The 24,047-nt window shown below is 41.4% G+C and overlaps 1 protein-coding gene across 1 annotated transcript in view; it reads right to left on the minus strand.

Moving 5' to 3' along the window:
* The window catches only part of PCDH15 (protocadherin related 15), a 1,670,337-nt gene that overhangs the window by 1,503,335 nt on the left and 142,955 nt on the right, over positions 1 to 24,047 (minus strand). Inside the window, exon 2 of the mRNA XM_077454160.1 lies at positions 10,788 to 10,894. Coding sequence (XP_077310286.1) covers positions 10,788 to 10,866 — 79 coding nt within the window. The 5' untranslated portion in view covers positions 10,867 to 10,894. The remainder of the gene's footprint in view (positions 1 to 10,787; positions 10,895 to 24,047) is intronic.

Raw genomic sequence — 24,047 nt, forward strand, 5'->3', positions numbered from 1 at the left:
CCATACCCAAGATGGCGGCGGCAGCACCCGAGTGACGATCGAGAGATCGGCTTCGGGTGCTGACATCGCGGGCGCGCTGGGCGGGTAAGTGTCCTTATTTTAAAAGTCAGCAGCTGCTGTATTTGTAGCTGCTGGCTTTTAAAAAAAAAACGGCGGACTCCCGCTTTAAAGTGGAGTTTCACCCATTTAAAAGTCAGCAGCTACAAAAAGTGTAGCTGCTGACTTTTAATAATCAGACACTCACCTGTCCCATGGTCCAGTGATGAGGACACACTAAGCCCCGATCCTCTCCCCCTCCTCTCCGTAGCTCCAGCATTCTAACTGTGTGCACTCACTGCGCATCTGCAAGCTGCGCTGTGCACTGTGAATGGCCGGCAATCTTCTGGGACCTGTGATGTGTCCCAGAAGATTGCACAGAGGGAGGGCACCACGGCCCCAGGGGAGGAAGTGGGAGCTTGGTGCCTCTAAAAACAGGGTACCTGCCCCCCCCCCAAAAAAAAAAAAAAAACGACATGCCAAATGTGGCATGTCAAGAAGTCACCAAGGAAAAGTTCCATTTTTGGGTGGAACTCCGCTTTAAGGAGTTAGATCACTGTGCTAGGATGAGGACAATTACGGGCATGATCATGACAGCATTTTCCTAGTATTGTTAAATAATACACTTTGGTGGATCTAACACATACGCTTTAAGTATGAACTATTCCATAATTGAAAAGTAAAAAGAAAAGTATTTTAATTCCTGTGCACACCCTCTATAATAACTGCAAACATGCAGCAATTTCATTTCATTTTCATCAACTGCCAATGAAAAAAGGAGTAATTTTTTCTTGTTACCATATCCACATTCTTAACTGCAGGTAAGAACAGTGATTATGTGCAATGTAAAGTAGATTGGTCCCGTTTGCTGAAGCAGAAGTAGAAGTAAAGTCACTTACAAGCACTTTTAAAAGAACAAAAGGCTGTCCTGAATGTAGTCAAAATATCATCATGGTTAAATAATATCTAAATGAATTCCATATAGTTTCTCACATACAATAAACCACATCACTATAACTACAATCAAGTGCATTACACAGTTACAGTAATGAGTAGCATAAAGCTCAGCACATGTAGTTAAGAGCAGCATACACAGCAATGTCTAGTGCATTGCACATAAACATCCATTCACACACCTAATACAACCCAACATATCACAGATACATGGTAGTTATGCAGTATGTCTTTACACGGTGGGGGTGGATTTACAAAAGGCAAATAAAATGTGCACTTAGCCAGTGCAGTTTGACTAATTTTCCCAGAGCTTAGCAAATGTGGTAAAGCTCTGCTGATTTCCATCATTGAATATGTGCATGGAAAATAAATTGTTTTTTTATTTTGTTAAATATTTATTTTTATTATTTTCCTTGCATCTGATTGGGTATTCTTTACGAAGGGAAACTTTACCACATTTAGAAAGAGTGTAACACCGCTTAGACTGTGGATAAAGATTTCCTTGTGGGTGCAGGTCCCCGGCTCAACACTGTCAATAGTAACTGAAGAAAAGGAAACTTGGTTGCACACCATGGTAAGAAGAACTTCTGTAGAATAGTTATTGTCAAAGTGGCAAAGGACATAGACAGCACATTATAGGAATATTGGTAGACCGGTTTCACATGGATAACTTGTGAACAAGCATGAATTATCCATATGAAACCGGTATATCAATGTTCCTGTAATGTACTGTCTACGTCCTTTGGCACTTTGACAATAAAGTAACTATTCTACAGAAGTTCTTCTTACCATGGTGTGCAACCAATTTTCCTTTTCTTCATTTACCACATTTAATAATCTCTGAAGAAAATTACTGCAACTGTACTTGTAAAGTGCACAGTTAGTTTGCCTTTAGTAAATCCACCCCATTATAGGCATTTTAAAGAGCAATTTTAAAAGATGAAGAACAGGTGCTCATTATAGAAGAGGTGGACACATGCCCTGGTGAAATGACACAGAAATCCTACTGTGCTGACTGATGCTATAGTTAACACAGCTGGTCTCTGCTTTATGACATATGTCTGATATCTCAGGTGGTACACCAGCAAAACATTAAAATGCTCAGTAGTATACGATTAGAATTGCAAGTGTAGTTTAGCCGTTGACGGAGCTTACCACAGAGCATTTTTTTGCACAGTCACTAGCTTAGAAATACTATTTCCTGAATATAAGTTATATTTCACTGCAATGATCATTTTCTGAATATTTAGGAAGATGCAACACATTTAAACAACATTTCTTTGCAGCAAGTAAAGTAATTCAGTAAACTGTTAGCATCATCTGGGAAACATTGCCAGTGTGCTCAAGTTTGAAAAGTCAGAAAATAATTTCAATATGACTTTTTATTATTTTGTCAGTGTCAGCTAAGGCATTTTTTACATGCATCTGAGTGGGACTGTAGTTTCCTGACAAATTAGAGAAGGCAAAGCAGAGATTTCTGAGATTTTAATAACATAATAATCAGGGTGCAGAGGTATGAATAATTACATTGAGACTTAGGCCGCGTACACACGGGCGGACTGTTCGCCCAACCTTGTCCGCTGAACAGTGTTTGGGCGGACAGTCCGCTCGTGTGTGGGCTTTCAGCGGACAGTTTCAGCGGACAGTTGGACGGACAAAGTCTTTCGGAAATTCCGAAAAACTGTCCGCTGAAACTGTGTTTGAGCGAACAGTCCGCCCGTGTGTGGGCTTGTCCGCTGTACTTTCGAAATGAGCGGACTGTTCCCGCTCGGAAAGTCCGCCCATTTCGAGCGCGTGTACAGGTAGGCGGGGCCCGCGAAGGAGACGTCGCGGGCTCCGCCGCCTGGAATGGGCTTAAAGGGGAACCCCAACGCCGAAAAAAATCGGCGTGGGGGTTCCCCCCAAGTCCACACCAGACCCTTGTCCGAGCACGCTACCCGGCCGGCCAGGAAAGGGGGGCGAGCGAGCGCGCCCCCCCCCCTGAGCCGTACCAGGCCGCGTGCCCTCAACATGGGGGGTGCCTTGGGGAAGGGGGGGCCGCGCGGCCCCCCCACCCCAAAGCACCTTGTCCCCATGTTGATGAGGACAAGGGCCTCTTCCCGACAACCCTGGCCGTTGGTTGTCGGGGTCTGCGGGCGGGGGGCTTATCGGAATCCGGGAGCCCCCTTTAAGAAGGGGGCCCCCGGATACCGGCCCCCCACCCTATGTGAATGAGTATGGGGTACAATGTACCCCTACCCATTCACCTGTGAAATAAAGTACAAATAAAAACACAACACAGGGGGAAAAAATATTTTATTGCACAGCCGGGGGTCTTCCGTCTTCGGGGGTCTTCTCGCCGGACTCCTCCGCTATGTGTGTGTAGCTCTTTTGCCAGCGGAGGAGTCCGGCTTTCTTCCTCCCCGCCGCCGGCCTCTTCTCCCGACTTCGGGGGTCTTGTCCCCCTCTTCGGTTCTTCTGCCGGGCCACCGCGCCTGGTCCGGTGGCCCGGTCTTCTGTCGCCGTCTTCCGTTCTTCTGTCGCCGCCTTCGGTTCTTCTGCCGGGCCACCGCGCCTTCTTGTAGCTCTTTTACAGGCGGTGGCCCGGTCTTCTGTCGCCGCCGCCGCCTTCCGTTCGTGTTCTTCTTCTTGTTCTTCTTGTTCTTCTCCAGGCGATGTTGACACGTCGCTCTCTCCGGCCGGAATGCCAGAGCCGCCCTGCGCTGTGACTTATATAGTGACAATGGGGCGGGGTCACATGGTATATGTCACATGGGTTGATGTCACATGGTGACCCCGCCCCCTTACGATGTCATAGTCCCCATGTGACATCAACCCATGTGACCAACCCATGTGACATATACCATGTGACCCCGCCCCATTGTCACTATATAAGTGACCGCACAGCGCGTCCCCGGCATTCCGGCCGGAGAGCTCGTCGAGTCAACATCTCCAGGAGAAGAACAAGAAGAACAAGAAGAAGAACACGAACGGAAGGCGGCGACGGCGACAGAAGACCGGGCCACCGCCTGTAAAAGAGCTACAAGAAGGCGCGGTGGCCCGGCAGAAGAACCGAAGGCGGCGACAGAAGAACGGAAGACGGCGACAGAAGACCGGGCCACCGGACCAGGCGCGGTGGCCCGGCAGAAGAACCGAAGAGGGGGACAAGACCCCCGAAGTCGGGAGAAGAGGCCGGCGGCGGGGAGGAAGAAAGCCGGACTCCTCCGCTGGCAAAAGAGCTACACACACATAGCGGAGGAGTCCGGCGAGAAGACCCCCGAAGACGGAAGACCCCCGGCTGTGCAATAAAATATTTTTTCCCCCTGTGTTGTGTTTTTATTTGTACTTTATTTCACAGGTGAATGGGTAGGGGTACATTGTACCCCATACTCATTCACATAGGGTGGGGGGCCGGTATCCGGGGGCCCCCTTCTTAAAGGGGGCTCCCGGATTCCGATAAGCCCCCCGCCCGCAGACCCCGACAACCAACGGCCAGGGTTGTCGGGAAGAGGCCCTTGTCCTCATCAACATGGGGACAAGGTGCTTTGGGGTGGGGGGGCCGCGCGGCCCCCCTTTCCCCAAGGCACCCCCCCATGTTGAGGGCACGCGGCCTGGTACGGCTCAGGAGGGGGGGCGCGCTCGCTCGCCCCCCTTTCCTGGCCGGCCGGGTAGCGTGCTCGGACAAGGGTCTGGTGTGGACTTGGGGGGAACCCCCACGCCGATTTTTTTCGGCGTTGGGGTTCCCCTTTAAGCCCATTCCAGGCGGCGGAGCCCGCGACGTCTCCTTCGCGGGCCCCGCCTACCTGTACACGCGCTCGAAATGGGCGGATTTGCCTCCGCCTTACGTGGGCGAGTCCGTTCATTTCAAAAGTTGAGCGAACTGTTTGCCCAACCTTGTTCGTCAAACAGTCCGCTCGTGTGTGGGCAAGTCCGCTCATGCAAATTTTGAGCGGACTGTTTGACAAACTGTTTGCCGAACAAGGTTGGGCGAACAGTCCGCGCGTGTGTACGCGGCCTTAGATGGCAGGTAAAAAATGCCCACCTTGAATATTTACCATTGAGTAGTCAGGAGTCTGTAGAACAGAAGGCAATCAAAATTTAGAGGTGATCAAATTATGGGGCAGATCAGAAATTCTTCCACAGATCTGGGAATCTGAGTTTCAAACTCTTATGTTGTGTACACGCGACTGGACTTTCCATCAGAATACATTCCGTCGGATATTCCGATCGTGTGTGGGATAATCTGAAAAATTCCAACGGACCTAGAAATAGAACATGTTTCAAATCTGTCCGACGGACTCAATTCCTATCGGGAAAACTGTTCGTCTGTCTGCTGGTCCGACGGACCAAATACGACGCAAAGGCAGCTATTGGCTACTGGCTATTGAACTTCCTATTTTAGTCCCGTTGTATGTCATCACGTTCAAAATGAACGGACTTTCAAACAGACTTTAGTCTGTTCATGTGTGGGCAAGTCCATTCATTCAGAAGTCCGTCGTAACTCTGTCGAAAGTCCGTTGGGAAGACCGTCTGACCTTTTCTGCAGGAAAGTCCAGTTGTGTTTACGCAGCATTACTGTCCCTAGATTGCACACCTAGTTACATAGTTGGTAAGGTTGAATAAAGACAACAGTCCATCCAGTTCAATCTGTGTAGGTGTTTGTGTGTGTGTGTGTGTGTGCGCATGTAGAAAAATAATTTCCCATACCCCCTAAATTGTTTTTGTTAAGATGCATGTCCAAGAGTCTTTTAAAACTATTCATACTTCCTGCTGACACTCTCTGGACTCTCTCCAGCTCCAGCACATCCTTTCTGAGGATTGGTGACCAGAACTGGACTGAATACTCCAGATGTGGTCGAACCAGAATTTTATAAAGTGGCAGAATAATTGTCTTATCTCTGGTGTAAATTCACTTTTTAATGCATGCTAATATTCTGCTTCAGAATACACTGATCAGTGCTGCACCACTGGCTGCAGCTGCTGACTGATTGGTGGTTTTACAGAAGGACCATTCAGCATAACCTGGTCTAATGATTAAGCTTTTGTTGAACAGCCAGGGCTACACACAGATCAAAATTTGGCCGGTTCAGCATGAATTTAGATCTATGTGTATCCAGTTTAGAGAATAAGTTCACCATTGTAAAAAAAAAAAAAAAATTTACATCTTTTTGCAGGTAAAAATATGTGCATTTAAATAAAAGGTTACTAGGGCCCTGCAAAGCATTGTACCCGCAATCAGCAGATCGCAAGCATAATGCAGAGCTCTTACAGATTGTCAGTGTAAGTTGTCTGCTTGTACCTCCTATGAGCAGGGAGTTACACACTATCAGGAAGTATCAATGAACTACCTAGATTGCCCATCAGTTCCCTGGTAGTTCATTGAGAACTACAACCCGGTAGCCGCAACTGCTGTCAATACTTGTAGTTCTACCATTTACAGAACTCTGTGAATGAATGACTTGGCTGGGTCGGCGGAGCCCCGCACAGCCACTTTTATTTTTCAAATTGTGACAGCAGGTGCAGGGAGAAGATCCCACGCTTGCCGTAACAATGGGAGTGCGGGGGCTGCTGCAACAGTAAGATGTTACATGTTCCCCCCTGAAGACAGGTAACATTTAACATGTTACAAAAGGTGAACTTATCCTTTAACAAAAAATATTTTTACTACATTGTATGGCAGTCTCTGGAAGCAGTGAGATACTTTGACAAACAGGGAGACAACTGGGCACATTTATCAATACAGTTAAATGTTTCCTTATATAGTTTGAACCTGCTCATGAGAAAAGCAGCTACATATTTAATGTGATGGTTGTAAGTGTATATTTACAGGCCTATTTTTTCTTTGCTACATAAACTATTTTTTGCAAACTATTGTTAAAGGGGTTGTAAAGGTTTTTTTTTTTTTTTTCTAAATAGGTTCCTTTAAGCTAGTGGATTGTTGGTTCACTTACCTGTTCCTTCGATTTCCCTTCTAAACGTTTTTTTTTCTTTGTCTGAATTTCTCACTTCCTGTTTCTCCTCGGTAAACTTCACGCCATTATCCGAGCAGTGTTTAGTCAGCCAGAACAGCTTACTGAACAGCTTAGGAAGGAAAGGGTAAGTGAACCAACAATGTACTAGCTTAAAGGAACCTATTTAGAAAATAAAAAAACAAACCTTTACAACCCCTTTAATAAAAATTACTGATGCATTTCAATCTGTTCTCATTTTGTAAAATGGTGAAAAATAACCGGCAACTTTGTGAACAAGAGGCATCCTGTGTTATATTTGTGTACCGAAATCAACCAGGAATGTCATTTTCTGCTCAGGTGATTGGCTCACTGCTTTTCTCAGCAGCTTTTTTTTTATTATTATAACATGCAAATCAATCAGGTGATCAGGCAGATGTTCCTCACAGCAGAATACTGGAAGGGATAAGAATCCACATGTTTCAATATAAACAGCAGTAGGTAGAATTTGTTAAAAATGTTGCAAAGTAACTAACTGACCAAAAGTGGATTGTTTGTTTGTTTTTCAGCAAAAGAACAGTTACACTTTAATTATCTTATAAACAGGTTTCCATGAACAAAAGGAAAAAAAGGAAATTCTTAAAAAAAAAAAATCATATTTGCCATGTCTTATTTTACTAGTGTCATTTTCTAGAAATGTTAAAAACTGAGATCTGCTATAGCTGAAGTAGCTGATTACCACTTCGACAAATGTGTCTGAAAAGATCTCTCTGGTGAATACAAATGTTAATGCTCACTGACACAGTACTAAATGCATCTTGAACATTACATGCTGCGTCTGAGATGCCATCAGCTTGAAAATTTATTATTAATAATTTTGTTATTTAGTGCTAACATTTGCATCCACCAGAGAGCTCTCTTGTTTCTATGAAAGATGTATTTATGCTCTGCTTGTCCCAAGATGCTGCAGTAAAGGGCTATGAGTATGTTCTGTTTGTCAGGTCAGGGCTCAGTATACAAGCTTTATAAGAGCTGATTCTTATATCTGTAGGTGTAACAAGCTTCAATATGTATGTCCTATAAACTGAATTTAATACAATCTTATTCTTTTCATATATGTGGCCTTTTACCTGCACAATTGTATTGGATTAGCTGTCCAAACCTCCACCAGATTTTATCAAAATGACTAACCAAACTTCCATTATTGCCGTTTGATATTTATAGAAAAATAAATGCTCTTTCCTCCTACCAATAACTCAGTGCCAACATTTGATTAACAGTATGCCCTTAAAATCAATGTCTGTGAAAGGCAGGGCAAGACATAGCTCCCATTCCTGGCTTAAAGTAAATGAAAAGACTCAAGAGCAAGTTGATTCATCCTTCTGTTGACAGCAAGGATAAAATGAGAAGACACACAGTTTATAAAAACAACCAACAATTAATTGTCCTGCAAGCTATCAAAGTACGGAAAAGAGGGAGAAAATAAAAGGATATAGATACCTATAAACCATATATCTCAACAACCAGATTTTCACGCTAAAATGTAAACTTTCAAAACGACTCTTAAGGTAAAGAGTGCAGTCACAATCAGCTTACTCTTATTCATGGGCTTCTTCTGCATGCTGCACTTTTAATTAAGCATGCTCTTAATTAGTATGTCTCCCTCATCAGTATTACACATCAAATGTTTTAATTAAATTGCAAAGTCACAAATAAGGTTAATTAAAAGAGGCTTGGTTCTCATCAGCCTATTGGCCTATGCTGACCACAGACCAGTGTATAAAGAAATAAGGATAACACCTTACCTCTCACTGATTCTTTAGACAGGTAAACTGATCATTCATGTATCCACAACCTTGTGCTAAATAAAAGGACACTTTTTTTTCCCTAATGTGATTGGAAATTCTTCTCAGCCAACCAATAAATCATGTTCAAAGTAACATTATATTCACACACACACACACACACACACACACACGACATCATCATATTAAAATATCAGTGCACTTTGAATGAATTTAAATGATTTTGGCATAAATAATTATGTATTTGTTAAATGGCTATATTAACAGTGGTACAAGAAGGGTGGGCAATTCACTATATGAAAAACAAAGGAAGCACACCAAACTATTTAAAATCTGAAACCATGGCTAAACAAATATTGTCTAAGTTCAAAAGACGTGTATTCTTAATTTTGGTGTTCTTTGAGTATTTTTTTCCAGATTTGTGCAGTAATCAAGCATGAAAGAACTTCTGCCTATCTGATTTTGTAAATGCATTTAATAACACAAAGTGGATTGATATCCTTTGTGTCTCTTTGAGGAATGAAAGTATTTTCAGCAATAGTTCAGCCCTCTGTGCTTCTACAGCTACTGTGGTGTCCACCAGCCTTTGAAGTTGGACCATTATCATTAGAATGCATCGATTTACTTAGCTAATCATAAACTTTGCTTCTACAGGTGCTGGCCTCAAGAAAAATTATTTTTGCTATATTTCTCTTAAAGTTTCTCATTCTAATTTTTAAAGGTTTAGATGTTAGTTTTGATTAAAATTGTTTCTTGAATTACAGAGATTATTGTGTTTTAATATAGTGTTTATCTGATACAGAGCTGCAAAGTCTAGTTGATGTACCTTAAGCTAACCATATCTGGATCAAAATGTGGCCAGTTAAGCAGGTCCTCAATACATTTCAATCCATATATGGGGCAGGCTGGTTGTACAGACGTTGATTGGTAGTACAATCAGCCTTTCAGATTTTCCCTGATTGATTCGTGTCGCCAGTTACTGCCAGCGGCACTGATCAGTGCATTCTAACGGTGGGAACATCTTCCACATGGAGTATGTGGATGGGGGAATGAAGTCATTTTTTTTTCATCCAACCTGCTAATTTAACACACAAAAAATAATCATCTATGGGCTGCTTTACTTCCAGCATTGCACATTTTTTACCCCAATATGCCCAGGTGAGCACTACTAGCGTGATTTTTGTTCAAGGCAATTACCCTCATTTGACATCCTTCCGTATATACAACTCTCAGGTAAAAATGTCCAGTTTAAGGTAGCTAATCAGTTGTGAATGGATATGTGTAAGTAAAAATCCTTTTTCTTCTACTGCACATTGAGTGTTCTAAAGTTCAACAAAGGCAATTAATAATGAGATTTTTTAGATCTTGTGGCCTGATCTATGTAAGAAAAGTCTTACTATGGGCTTAGAGAAATCCATCAACACATATAACTGATTTACTCCTTCAGCTGTGCTTAGATTAGAACAGTGCTGTACTCTTTTTGAAGTTTTGAAAGCCTTCTTGAGTGACTTGTGAAAATGGTCTAGTGAATCTTGAATTGGACTTTTATGTATGGATTAACGGATTAACCTATGGATGGCTGCTCACCCTAGAGTACAACACATTTAGTATACAAAATGTGCCTTTGGTACAATTTAATTAGTTGTAACACCATTATTTAAACATTGAAAGCTTGTTGTTCCTTTGGCTATCCACCTGTATTAAATGTGCACATATTAAATGTGCCACTACATTTTATGCTCCACTGCCTATTTAAAGAATATATTGTAATGACAGCATTGTATTTATTTGAACCTAGGAATGTCCTTATTTTTCAAAAGGCCATATCCTATTTCATATCTCTGGATTTTTGCACACAGTAAATGCAGTTGCAACATATTTTAGACACATTTTACTGGAAACGGCACCAAAGATGCAGCAGGCTAATACAGTGCACCAAACAATATACAAAGGTATGAATGTAGCCAATTTTTTCTTTTTCTTCTTTATTTTTTTTTTAGCAAAGAGCAAGCTCTGATATTCAGAAAATTTGATTTCATGAGGATTTTGGTCAATATTCACATACCTCCATCACTCTGTGCTTGGTTAAAGCAATGTCCAAATATCACTGCAAAAGTCATCAAGTTCCAGAGCTTTCGTATCATTTTCTGTCAAACTTCACTCAGGGAAAATCTGAAATGAGAAGAACAAAAAAGAAAAACTGAGGATGTGACATTCACATTTATCAGTCATTCAGTAACAGTCATGTTGTTGGGAACCTCATTCAGGTCAGTCACATTTAACAATAACAGAGTAACTGCTCTGATTTACTGTGACTGTACTTATTGCCCTCCAGCTATCTTAGACATGGAGTTTACAAAGAACACTGTAAACACTGCCTTTTTTATATATTTTTTTTATTTAAAGGTAAAATGTGTCAGCACTTCAGAAGATGACAGTATTAAGTAAGAAGAAGTACTAAAATTGACTGTAAAATGTTATGGTAGTTACAGAGAGCATCACTCTGAAAATCACTCCTGTCCCTTTTCAGATATAGATGTCAGTTTGAAATCTCAGATAAAACTCAACAGCAAACTAGCAATGAAACACAAAATTAAGCAACTATACAAATTACAGAAAAGGTGAGACTAAACTGAACATAATCAAGAATATTGGGGGCAAATATCAATCAAATCGGTTTACCAAGTTGTGGATTTCTCTGTCAAAGGAAACACAAATAGTGATAATCCTCTATTTGTTGAGTTCATTGCAGCCTTTACTGAACATTCAGCAGGCTGACATATATACTAATCATGGATGAGTGGTTATTGTATTCTAATCTATGTAAGTAACAAAAACAAAGCAGTATACAGTCATATGCACATTTATCTCAACACTGTCCTAATAACAATCCTCCTATTTTTGGGATGTGTGATGGAATGTGATATGTGAATATCTTCTTAAGAAGTCTTTATTTGCTAGATTGCATTTACTGTAAACAGACAACATATGCATGCACTTGGATTTCCCTTAGTGATGTGTTAACCGAGCAAAGTTTGATTCATGGGCATTTGCCAAACAAATGCATACCATGCTTGGGGGGTGCCATAAACCTGCACAAAACCTGCACATGAACTGGTGCACGTCTACAATGTGGCAAAAAAAAGGTGACATTTAGAAAGAACGAAAAAACATTTGTCACTAAATTTCACTTTCCACGCACTTCATCCGAGTTGTAAACAAAGGGGCCAGGGAATTCCCCTCAACATCTGTACCAGACACTTATCCTTGATAAGTGTCTAGTATGGATTTTAAAAGGGAATCCAATGCAAAAAGAAGAATAATAATAATAGTACATAGGTGTGGTCCTATGCCTGACCCTAAAATTTCAGGGGCAACCCCATACAAAAAATAAGCCCCACAAAATTCTTATTCAAGCATTCAGCTTTGCTGACCGGGTTAATGGTGTCAATCACATTGTCCAGTGATGTGAATCCATCAGCAGTCACACTACTATGACCCACCGACAAAACACAATTACACATGCATGATGATTCGGCTCCTGACTAGTGATACTGCCAGATGTCACTGACCAACATAATTCATAGTACAAACACATGGTCACCGCCCCCACCTATAACTGGTCACTACAGCAAGGAGCATTGGATAGGCAACACATATAAAAAAAGCAAAGAAATTTCCAAGCTCACCTTACCAACCAGTCTACAACCAACAGTGTGAGTTAAAAACAGGGGTTTAGTTGCAAATATTTGCAAATACATGTGTAAGCCACAGAGCCCAAGCAAGGCACCCCATTTTCTATGGACCTAAACTCTAATTTCTGTGAGTCTTTTTTATATGCGTTGCCTTTCCAATGCTCCTTGCTGTAGTGTTTATCTGCTCTACACCTGTCTATTTAAATGCATGTGCTTCCATTGTCTCTGTGGCTTACGCATTTATTTGCAAACTAAACCACTGCTTTTATTTAATTCGTACTGTTGGACAGGTCAATTCAGTTGGTTTCAGGCTGGTCAGTAAGTTGAGCTTGGGAATTTCTTTGTTTTTTTACATATTTGATCATTGACATCACCCGTTATACCCGTTGGTTTGTTTACTGTATGAAACAACATGGTAGCAGAGCTGGGAAGTCATTCCTTTAGTGACAATAGTGATATCTTATGCAAGTAGTGGTCTGTCTCTTGGGAGAAGTCGTGCAAGTATCAAAATGCCTCAATGGGTGGATATGAGTCTGAAGGAGTGGGCAATCCTAGGCAGGCTTTGCATGCACAGTTTTTTAGGTAAAGCCCAATGTGAAGACTCCATGCATGAAAGAACTAATATACAATGAATGAAAGGGATGGACCAGGGCAGTAATGCTGGAGAGGAATGGGCTAGATGATACTGAACATCTTCCAGTCAAGAAATGAGGCAGGCTCTATCAGAGACATAACTAAAACCTTCAGGGCCCCACTGCAAGAAACCCTGAAGGGCCCCCCTGACCCCATCCTGGAGCCCTTCCCACTGATCCAGGACCCCCCCACCTCTGCACCGAACAGCGTCCACTGTATACCCTGTCACACCTCAACATCCCCCAGCACTCTGTCGCACATCTCTGTACTCCCTTCACATCTGTACCCCCTTACACACATACATCTTTGCACCTCCCAGAATCCTCTGTATTCCTCCAGCACACCATTGTATACAGCAACAAGCAAACCTGGCACTCCACACACCCCTTAAGGCCCCTTTAAGATGGGGCAGATACGTCTGCAGGATCCACTTGCTCAGCAGGGATCGCTCAACTGATTCCTACTGAGCAAGTGGATGACAGGTCTGTGTCTGCTTTGCTATGCAGAGTAGACATGGACATAGCTCACTGTTCTCTACGGGGCAGTCGGATGGAAACGAAGTGCATGTTTGTTTCCATTCGATGGTCATCCGATCCATCGGATGGATGGGGAAAGCATCTCCCATCCATCTGTTTTTAGCAGACAGGATCAGCGGTGGGTGTCAGCAGACCTCTGCTGCTCCATATAGAGCTATGGATGGAGCGATTGGGTCCACCTGAAAAATAGACAGGTGGACCCGACTTGATGTGCCCCTTCAACCCCCAGCACATCTCTGTACCCCACCCCCATTTTCACCCCATGGCCACTCACCTGAACATTGATGGCAGTCTGTGGTGCCTGCATCATCTCCCCTTGTACCTCAGATCACTTCAACTTCAGTTACAGTTCACTATGCAGTGGAGGGGTGGGCAATCAGCAGCTCTGTGGTGCCCACAGGCCACAGGATCTCTGATCAGCAAGCAGTTCACTTTGCTCTATACAGCAGAGAGGGTAGGGTATTGGTTTCAGCATACAAGCAGTGCGACTCACTTGTTTACTGAATTTGGTGCCTGCCTGGGTCAGTGGCTACTCTCCTCTTCACTGTATAGAGTGAAGTGAACTGATGGCTGGAGGGAGGTTACATGGCCTATGGGCACTACAGAGCTGCTTATCACCCCCACCCCCTACTGCATAGTGAACTGTCAGCACTAGGTACAGGGGGAGATGCTGGGTCTTGCCCCCTCCCCTCTCCCCACAGTGGTGGAATGCCAGGGCCTGGTCGCAAGTGTGACTGTGGTGGACCCGATAGTTCTGCCTAGATCTAACTTGCTCACAGTGTGCAGTGAAATCAATGTAAGCAATTGCACCACGGGAGAGGAGTTTACACAACTGTGCAAGACTTAATATAAGGCTGGAGTTTAAAGCACTTTTTTTGATGATGGTTCATAAACATAACAATAAAGTAATACTGTATTTATTGGCGTATAACACTCACTTTTTCATCATGAAAATCGGGTGCAAATAGCGTGTGCGTGTTATACGCCAATACAAATATTTTAGTTTTTTCCTGAAACTTCCCTCTTAAAATGAATGTGCGTGTTATACACCTGTGCGTGTTATACGCCGATAAATACGGTAATAGAGTGGAAGTAGGTAAAATGTAAAGATGTACTGTATATGCTAACCTTGAATAATAATTATAAAAATCTTTGCAACATTTAAAAAGTGCTGCTATCGATTTAAGCTCCTTTTTGTCATTCTTGTGAATATTTTCTATTCTACCCTCTATTATGTATTCTTTTCTATTCTATTGTGCAAAAATGCATTTTCTACAAAGCCATACATGCTTATGTTATATTATTCTCAAAAACAAACATCTATACATCATGCTGGAGCTAGAGATGAGCAAACATAATGCATTATTGTGAGGAAAAATGTGTTCGCAAAGGATATTGCTTAATTTTTTTATTTTATTTTTTCTGACCAAACAGAAAGAAAATATTGAGCTCTTTGTGCGTACAACCTAGGATAGATGTTAATAATCAATGACAATGTATAGGTTGACCCAAATATATTAACAGAAACAGAAACAGCTTTGTAGAGGGTATATAACTGGGTATATAACTGGGCAAGAATCAATTACCGTATATACTCAAGTATAAGCCGAGATTTTCAGCCCCTTTTTTTAGGCTGAAAGTGCCCCCCTCGGCTTATACTCGAGTCACCGCCGTCTGTCTACCCGATCAGCGTGTCGTGCAGACAGACGGCGGCCATTCCACTATTCAAAAGCCGCGCCTCCCTGTCTGTGATAGGCGGAAAACTCAATTTCCCAGCAGTCAGTGGTCCGCCTATAACGGACATCCGCTCATCCTCATACTACGGACGAGGATGAGAGGATGTCCGTGATAGGCGGAACACAGACTGCTGGGAAATTGAGTGTTCCGCCTATCACAGACGGAGGCGCGGCTTTTGAACAGTGGAATGGCCGCCGTCTGTCACAGACGAGAAGAGGTGCGGTGATCCTGGCATGGCCGCCGTATGTGCAGAAGGACACAAGCTCAGGACACAGGTAGGCTGGACACACAGGGTGGCTGGACACACAGGGCAGCTGGACACACAGGGCGGCTGGACACACAGGGATGGACGGACACACAGGGATGGACACAGGGATGGACAGGCATGTCTCACCCTCGGCTTATACACGAGTCAATAAGTTTTCCCATTTTTTTTGTGGTAAATTGGGGGCCTCGGCTTATATTCGGATCGACCTATACTCGAGTATATACGGTAACACTAAAAGAGATGAAGCTGAGGTAGACGTGGTGGTACCCTCACAAGGGAGAAGGGTAAACAAAGTAACTGGCTGCAGAAAATGAGTGCATATGAAAAATACTGTACATTACGGGACAATCTACACTATATGCAGTGACCGGCATTTACTGCACTGTACAATGCCAGCCACTGCTAGGACGCACAGAAAACAATTGTTTTCTGTGAGGCCTATTCACACAGCTGAATTGCAGCAAATTGGGATAAAATATAGACATGCTGACCAGTAATTTTTGTGCTGAATATAATACAACTCAGCCCCCTATCACAGTCAGAACAGACAGCTGTAAGACAGGTAAATCACTGTGGTTTACTCTCCATCCATTCAGCGTAAACAGGCATTAACTATTTACTTGGAAGATGTCTAGCACCAGTACTGATTTAGAATTGGCAGAATATCCCGGTAAACTGGTGCACCAATTTACAGTCCCAAGAAATCTTATCTCATACGGTCACAAACAAATCCTAATTACTCACCAAGACACAAAAACACAAGTTTACACGAAATAGATGAATGTCTACAGACAACAGACAGGGAGCAACTGTGGAGGCTCCCTGCAGTTCTGCACTTCTGATTTGCTCAAAATGCTGAGAAGAAAAGACAAATCGTTGTCCATCATAGAATACCATTAATGAGCTATCGGATCAGTTCTATCCCCATTCTGCAACCTGAAAGTGACCTCAAACACATGACCTAAATCATAAAGAACTATCAGCAACAACAACAAAAAAACAGTTATCTTACAACGAATATTATTAAATTCATAGAGCCATGATCGTAATATCAAGTAGCCAGTGTGGAATTACTAGCAGAGACAGTAAGACAAAAAAAGGTGTGCAGTATAATTCCGCGTACACACGACCGATCTTTCCGGCAGAAAAGGTCCAATGGACTTTTGACGGAGTTACGACGGACTTTTGACGGAGTTACGATGGACTTCTGACCGAACGGACTTGCCTAAACACGAATGGACCAAAGTCCGTTCGTTTTGAACGTCATGACATACGACGGGACTAGAAAAGGAAGTTTAATAGCTATAGCTGCACTTGCATCGTATTTGGTCCGTCGGACTAGCATACAGACAAACAGTTTTACAGATAGAAATGTATTTCATCGGACACATTTGAAACATGTTCTATTTCTAGGTCCATTGGAATTTTTGAAGAAAAAAGTCAGATGAAGCCCACATACGATCGTAATATCCGATGGAATGATTCCGTCTGACCTTTTCTGCCGGAAAGTCTGGTTGTGTGTACGCGGCATAACTGTGGCAAGTTCATCAAGATGATTGGTAAAATATATACCTCACCAGGATCTTCAGAAATTGAATGCAAATGTATTGAGAGAACTGCTAATATTTTTAAGCAAAGGGGATTCACACAATATATTGACTTCATTTATGGGTTTTTTTTCCCCAGTTCACTGCACTTTCTAGGTTTATAAAGTAATAAAAAACAATTCATGGCACACATCTGTTATAAAGGAAAACATGTACTGAAGGTATAAGGAGGTTGTCTCCCTTTCTAAAAATGCTAATTGCCTGGCTGTTATGCTGATCTAATGGCTTTAATACTCTTTGAGGCAGAGGTCTGGAATAAGAATATAGATTAGGAGTTTTGACCTCACTCAGTAATCTTCATGCTTGTTCTATGAAACTGACTTAAGGTATTACAGCCAAGCAACTAATATTTATAAAACTCTCATCTGTGTCAGTCCCTATAGGTCACTAGAGTTGGATGAACAGTTTGGGCCATTTGATGAACACCCGAATTTGTGGGGTGCTCGTGGGATGTTCACCACATGCTGTAAAGTGCATTCTAAGCCCTGTCTGGGCAAAGATTTGCCCAATCAGGGCACAGCGAATAGCTGTTGTTAAGGAGCAACATCCTTAACAATGGATGAGTCATCAGCTGTCATTAGGCTTCCCCACTGACAGCTGGATAAAAAAAACATTGCCAGCAACAGAAAAAAGTGAAAAAAAAATATGTAGGGGACCCCCCCCCCCCAAGCCATACAAGGCCCTTAGGGTCTAGTATGGATTTTAGGCACCTGTTGATGGGGAAGGCCTTTTCCCACAACCCTGGGTGGTGGTTGTGGGTGTCTGTGGGCAGGGAGCTTATTGGAATCTGGAAGCCCCTTTAACTAGAGGGCCCCCAGATCCCCCCCCCCCCCCCCATGTGAATGAGTAGGGATACATTATACCCTTATTCATTAACCAAAAACCTGAAAGTGTAAAAAAGAAATAAAAATACACACATGATTTTTGACACACACAGTTACGCCCACGGCAAAGGCTACCGCCGTCTGCCATCAACTTTGTAAACATCTCATATCTTTATTATACAATATTTTAAAAGGATGCACAAATGCGTTAGTAAGTCATTAAAAACAAAACATTTCTAAAACATGATAAATAGGTCCTCCTTGGGACCACTATATATACACATCTCCTGATACTATATATGTGCACACAAAACACAATTGTTATAAAACACAAAATGCAGTGTGCTCAACAAACGTCTTAAAACACTAGCATCATATTATACACATATAATAGTTTGCAAAAGCAAAATGCTGCATACACGATCAAACTTCTTAAAACACTAGCATCATATATATACATATGTAAAATAGATAAATACTGTTGCGCACAACCTCGTCAGAAGAACTAGATAAAATTTATAGAAAGCTGCTCACATATAAAAGTGTTCTCTACACTCAAAATACAGATGTGTTTTATGTGGAGCTAACTAAAATGCTACTAAATGTGTACTCTCCAAAACAATATAATATATAAATAAAAATTACATAAATACAAATTCATACAGTGCATAAAAAATGTGCAAAAAAGTAGTAAAAATAGTGCAAAGCGGTAAAGTGCATGAAAGTATCAATATGACAAAATACCATTAATAAAGTGCATAAAAATATCAATATAACAAATTGCATCCATCAATAAATCGGGTCCTTTGAGAAAGTCACGTGATATGTGACGCAACGCGTCAGGGAGGAGTCTAGGTGTCGATCGTCACTTCCGGTCGCGGCCGAGACCCGGAAGCGCCATTGTTTACATCTGCGAATTTCTACATTGTAATGTAAGTGTGGATATTTTTTATTAATAAAGTGGATTAACTTTACTACACATTGGCGGCCCCCTTATTCTCTTATATATAAACCGGATTGTGGATATTGGAGGAAATAAGCTGGTGTCCCAGAGGTTGTATTGGTAAGAGGTGGAAGATTGCTTACCAACCACCCCTCAAGCGTGATCCGGTCCTTAGGGACCTTGATTAGAGGTGAGGGGCTGGGTGAAACAAGGGGTGCACTTGAAGCACTGAAGATTGGAGGAACGGTGTATACTGCAATTATTGCTCACATTGCATGATTACCATCATCTGTTGGACTGATTGCACAAATTTTTTTGAGTGGACTGTTTGCATTTTGCACTGGATATTTATTTTTGACCTACTGGAGTTTTTAAGATGTTTATCTTTCTGGCATGATTATGTTATGCGATTTACACCATTTGCACTATTGCACGGATTTATTGATGGATGAAATTTGTTATATTGATATTTTTATGCACTTTATTATTGGTATTTTGTCATATTGATACTTTCATGCACTTTACCGCTTTGCACTATTTTTACTACTTTTTTGCACATTTTTTATGCACTGTATGAATTTGTATTTATGTCATTTTTATTTATATATTATATTGTTTTGGAGAGAACACATTTAGTAGCATTTTAGTTAGCGCCACATAAAACACCCCCCACATATATATACACATACTAGTATGCAAAAGAAAAACATTCAGTGCAAAATACAAAGAAAAGTTATTTTGTGCAAAATACCTTGGTAAAAAGCTCTGTTGGAAGCTGGGCTTTTAATAACACAGTGTGGTTGATTTGCTAAAACTGATGTGTAAATATCTGGTACACTTTTTAAACACATTAAAGGCTACAACCTTGAAATGATTCATATGCTGCCGCCATTTGAATACTTATTATATGGATCCTTCCTCAATTCTCAGAGAACTCACCGGATTCTGAGACCTTTAGCACTTATGGGTCATACTCTCTTATGAACAATCAGATCTCAGAGCCATGATTTTCCCCATTATAGATCATAAAATCAAGAAAGGCTAAGAGGAAAACATTGCATAATTCTGTTTATTAGAAAGCATTAAACTCAAATCAAATCAATGTACTCATATTTGGCTGTGCTATCCTAACACAGATTAGCAGTTTGTAAGAAACACAGCTCCACCTGTCCTCTGTTGTGTGCGAGGTGAGTCACCTGATGTCACATTGGGCGTGTGCGTTCCAGATTGGTTCCAGAACCCAGGCTGCCTCATCACATCTTCACCTCCTCACCAATCCACGGCACCAGAGACTCTGCCAGCTGCAGGATGACTCTATCTCTACCCCAGACAGACAAGGATTACAGCGATCCACATGAGGACAAATCATTATATGTCTATGACCTCTTACTATCTTGTAAGTGTTTTTAATCCCATTGTGCCTGTAATAAATCTTTTAACCATTGCCCTTAGAGGCGCCTTTCTCTTTCCTTTCAGTGAGGGATGATGTCTGTAACCAAGCCCTACCAATTTTGTCCTCAAGACGTCATAAGGGGCTGTTAGGCATGGATATCCCCCTGCTCCTATTATATTTGATATGGACCCTTTATTGTGCCTCAGTTGTCTCTATGACTCAATCTTTACCTGCTTGTTGACTGTCCTATGTACATATACTAGAGGGTGGTTGCTCCTACAGGCAGAATCACGTACAGGTTCATGATTCTGCACTTCCAGGTCTGTGGCTGGTATGATTGGACACGGAAGGAGCCATTCAGCAGGTCCGGGTCAGATGTAAACAAGGCAGATTGCTGTTCTGTGACAAGAGAAGCTAGAGATTCTGTGTTTCTGCTAAGCAGGAACATGGATCTCTGTCTTCCCACAGTGAAAGCATTCCCTATGAACACGTTTAGCCCTTTGATCACACCTGATGTTAACCCCTTCCCTGTCAGTGTCATTAGTACAGTGACAGTGAATATTTTTTTTTCAGCAATGATTACTGTATTAGTGTCACTGGTCCCCAAAGTGTCAAAAGTATCAGTGTCAGATTGTCACAGTCCCACTATAAGTCGCCGATCGACACCATTACTAGTAAAAAAAAAATCCATAAAAATATCCATAGTTTGTGGACACTTTAACTTTTGTGCAAACCAATAAATATATGCTTATTGGGAAAAGGCAAATTGCAGAATACATATTGGCCTAAACTGATGAATAAATTTGATTTTTTTTCAATTTTTTTAATTGATATGTTTTATAACAGAAAGTAAAAAACATAGTTTTTCTTTTCAAAATTGTTGGTCTTTTTTGTTTATTGCACAAAAATAAAAAAAAACGCAGAGATGATCAAATACCACCAAAGGAAAGCTCAATTTGTGGGGGAAAAAAAAGACATACATTTTATTTTGGTACAAAGTCCCACAACCACGCAATTTTCAGTTAAAATAATGCTGTTCTGTATCATAAAAAAATGACCTGATCATGAAGGGGGGTAAACCTTCCAGAGCTGTGGTGGCAAACTGCAAAGATTAATTGTCTGTGCAATATTTCTCAAAGAATTATTCTAAACATCTGCCACATACATGAAACTGTGCTACCGTGGCAGACTTGTCGTTTTTAACGAAAGCTGAGCATGTTGGTCACGGATGCATTGCTCTTCACGCTATGAAGAAAAAAAATACAATTTTTTTAACATGCAAAATCATGTGCAAAGGCGATCTTAGCCCTAAGGATGGGGTTTAGGTTGCCTACATCCCTCGCACTGCTGTACCCATACATGTTGCTTTTTCGTAATACACTTCGTAGAAGACATTTATTTTTCAAGTGCATTTTAAAATGGCATATCAATTTGTAAGCCATCAAATGATACACAGCCCTGAACTATTGGCAGGAGTATATTGTGTCTTTGTATTGTGCTAGATTTAGAATGCTTTCACCTTGGCATGATTCCACCTTGATGACTCATCCATCATAAAAGAGTTTTATTTAAATGATCTTTGCTTCAAGATAATTTAAACTAAAAAGATTTCCAAAACTAGTTACAATCACAGATAAAGCCAGTTTTCCCTGGACACAAAGTAATTGAATCAGTAAAAGAAAAAAAAATGTATTGTTTCAGTCTCATTCAGTTGCAATGTTGTGTTCTTTCTGTTTAAATAAATTAAAAATGTCTATCACAGTAATTGAAAAAATACACTTTACAGATAAGCTTGCACAATATAGCAAGTATTAAACATTTAAGTCTGTTTAACTTCCTATCAGTAATAACTGTAATATATTGTAAAACAATTTGCTTTAGGTTGCAACAGACCAATGGCTGAACATATTGAATTCACTTAATTTTTGTTGGCTTTCTGGTTCTAAAGGCATACAATGCATTACATTAAAAAAAAAAACTTTCTGCAAGTAGCTCTCCACCCCAGCCCCCCCAAAATACTTACCTGAGTCTGATCTTGATCCAGAAATCTGAACAAGTGCAGAGGCTCTCTCGGGTCACCTTGTCCTCACTGGCGCATACACAGCAATGGGATACATTGGCTCCTGCTACTGTCAATCACAGCCAACGAGAAGAGAGAGCGGCAACCAGGGCTGAGCTGCAATCTCTGTGTCTTATGGACACACAGAGTCGGCTTGGGAGCAAGCATGCACACATTCTCCCAGAGCAAGCAGCTTGCTATAGGGACATTCAGCAAGGGAGAGGGAGAAGAACCAGAGAATAGGAGGATTGGGACTGCTCTGTGCAAAATCATTGCACAGAGCAGGTAAGTATGACAGGTTTGATATTTAAGAGAAAAAAAATGTGTCCTTACAATCACTTTAAAAGTAAATAAGTAAAGTAAGAATCACATTAGATGATGTGTAAACTACAATAGGATGTATTTGGGCTATACACTAGATTTATGTTTGTCCCAAGCATGTTTAAAGCCATTTACTGTTGACTGGCTCACTACCTCTGTTAGTAGTTTATTCCGAGCATCAACTACCCTTTCAGTAAAATCATACTTTCTAAAATTCATTTTGAACTTCCTTCAGTTAGCTTGAGGTCGTGTCCCCATGTTCTAGATCTTGGTTTCATATTTAAAATACTGCCCTTTTTAACCTTATCTCCCCCTTTGATGTATTTAAAGGTTTCAATCCTGTCTCCCCTTTCCCTTCTTTCCTCCAGACTGTACATCGTAAGTTCCTTAAGTAATTCTTGATGTGTTTTATCCCCCCAGACCTTTCACCATTTTTCTGTAGTGCCGGACAACACTGTATGCCCAATATTGTATCAAGGGATTCTTTTTCCCTAGGTGCATTATTCTACATTTAGAAACATTGAACTACAGCTTCCACTGCTATCTAATTTTACTGAGAAATTTACTGGCAGCCAATAGATGGACCTCAGCTAATTTTCACATATTTTAAAGTTTATCCTTATCTCATGTTGTAGAAACGTTTACAGAGCTCAGTGGCTCAAGCTAAAGTATGTAGCCACAAGTGAATCAGTTGGAGAGTTGGAGCAGTGACTCATAGTATGAACCATCCTTCTCAGCCAATGAATTGTTACAGCAGAAGGGTTGTTACCAAAAACATGCACCGTCATTCGGTAGTCTATGACTTCATTGTTGACATTGTTGTTGCAATACTATTGAAACATGAGGAAGTGTCTGTTTTTTTGTTATCTTCTTGAAACAGTGGAACATTTGAATGTTGGCCATAACAGCAACTGATTTTTGTCTGAAGCAGAGCAAAACTCCTATAAGGATGTCTTTTACATTAGGCCCAGTGACATGAGTCAAAGAACACTCTGATCTGATCTGGCTGGTGAGGATGGTACATGCCAAAGCATAGGAGGTACCATTTTTTCTTGCCTTCCTGGAGAAGTGGTACAGGCTCAGCATGATCTTTCACAAACATCTTATGCGTAAAGTAAACAAAGCAATTTTTCATCACAGCTTTTCTGTTCCGGATACATTGTCAATAAATAAATTGTGCTTTTGCATGCTGATTATTATTTGGTAGTTTCTTTATCAAGGCACAAAATGGTAGTGATGCTACTTAGCTGTTGGAATTGTCCTGATTGAACTCTTCCACTGAATTTTTAGAAACTCCTAATCTTCCATG

Source organism: Lithobates pipiens, unplaced genomic scaffold (genome assembly GCF_037356315.1).
Source record: "Lithobates pipiens isolate NorthernLeopardFrog02 unplaced genomic scaffold, aLitPip1_a1.2 Scaffold_25, whole genome shotgun sequence".
Lineage (NCBI taxonomy): Eukaryota > Metazoa > Chordata > Amphibia > Anura > Ranidae > Lithobates > Lithobates pipiens.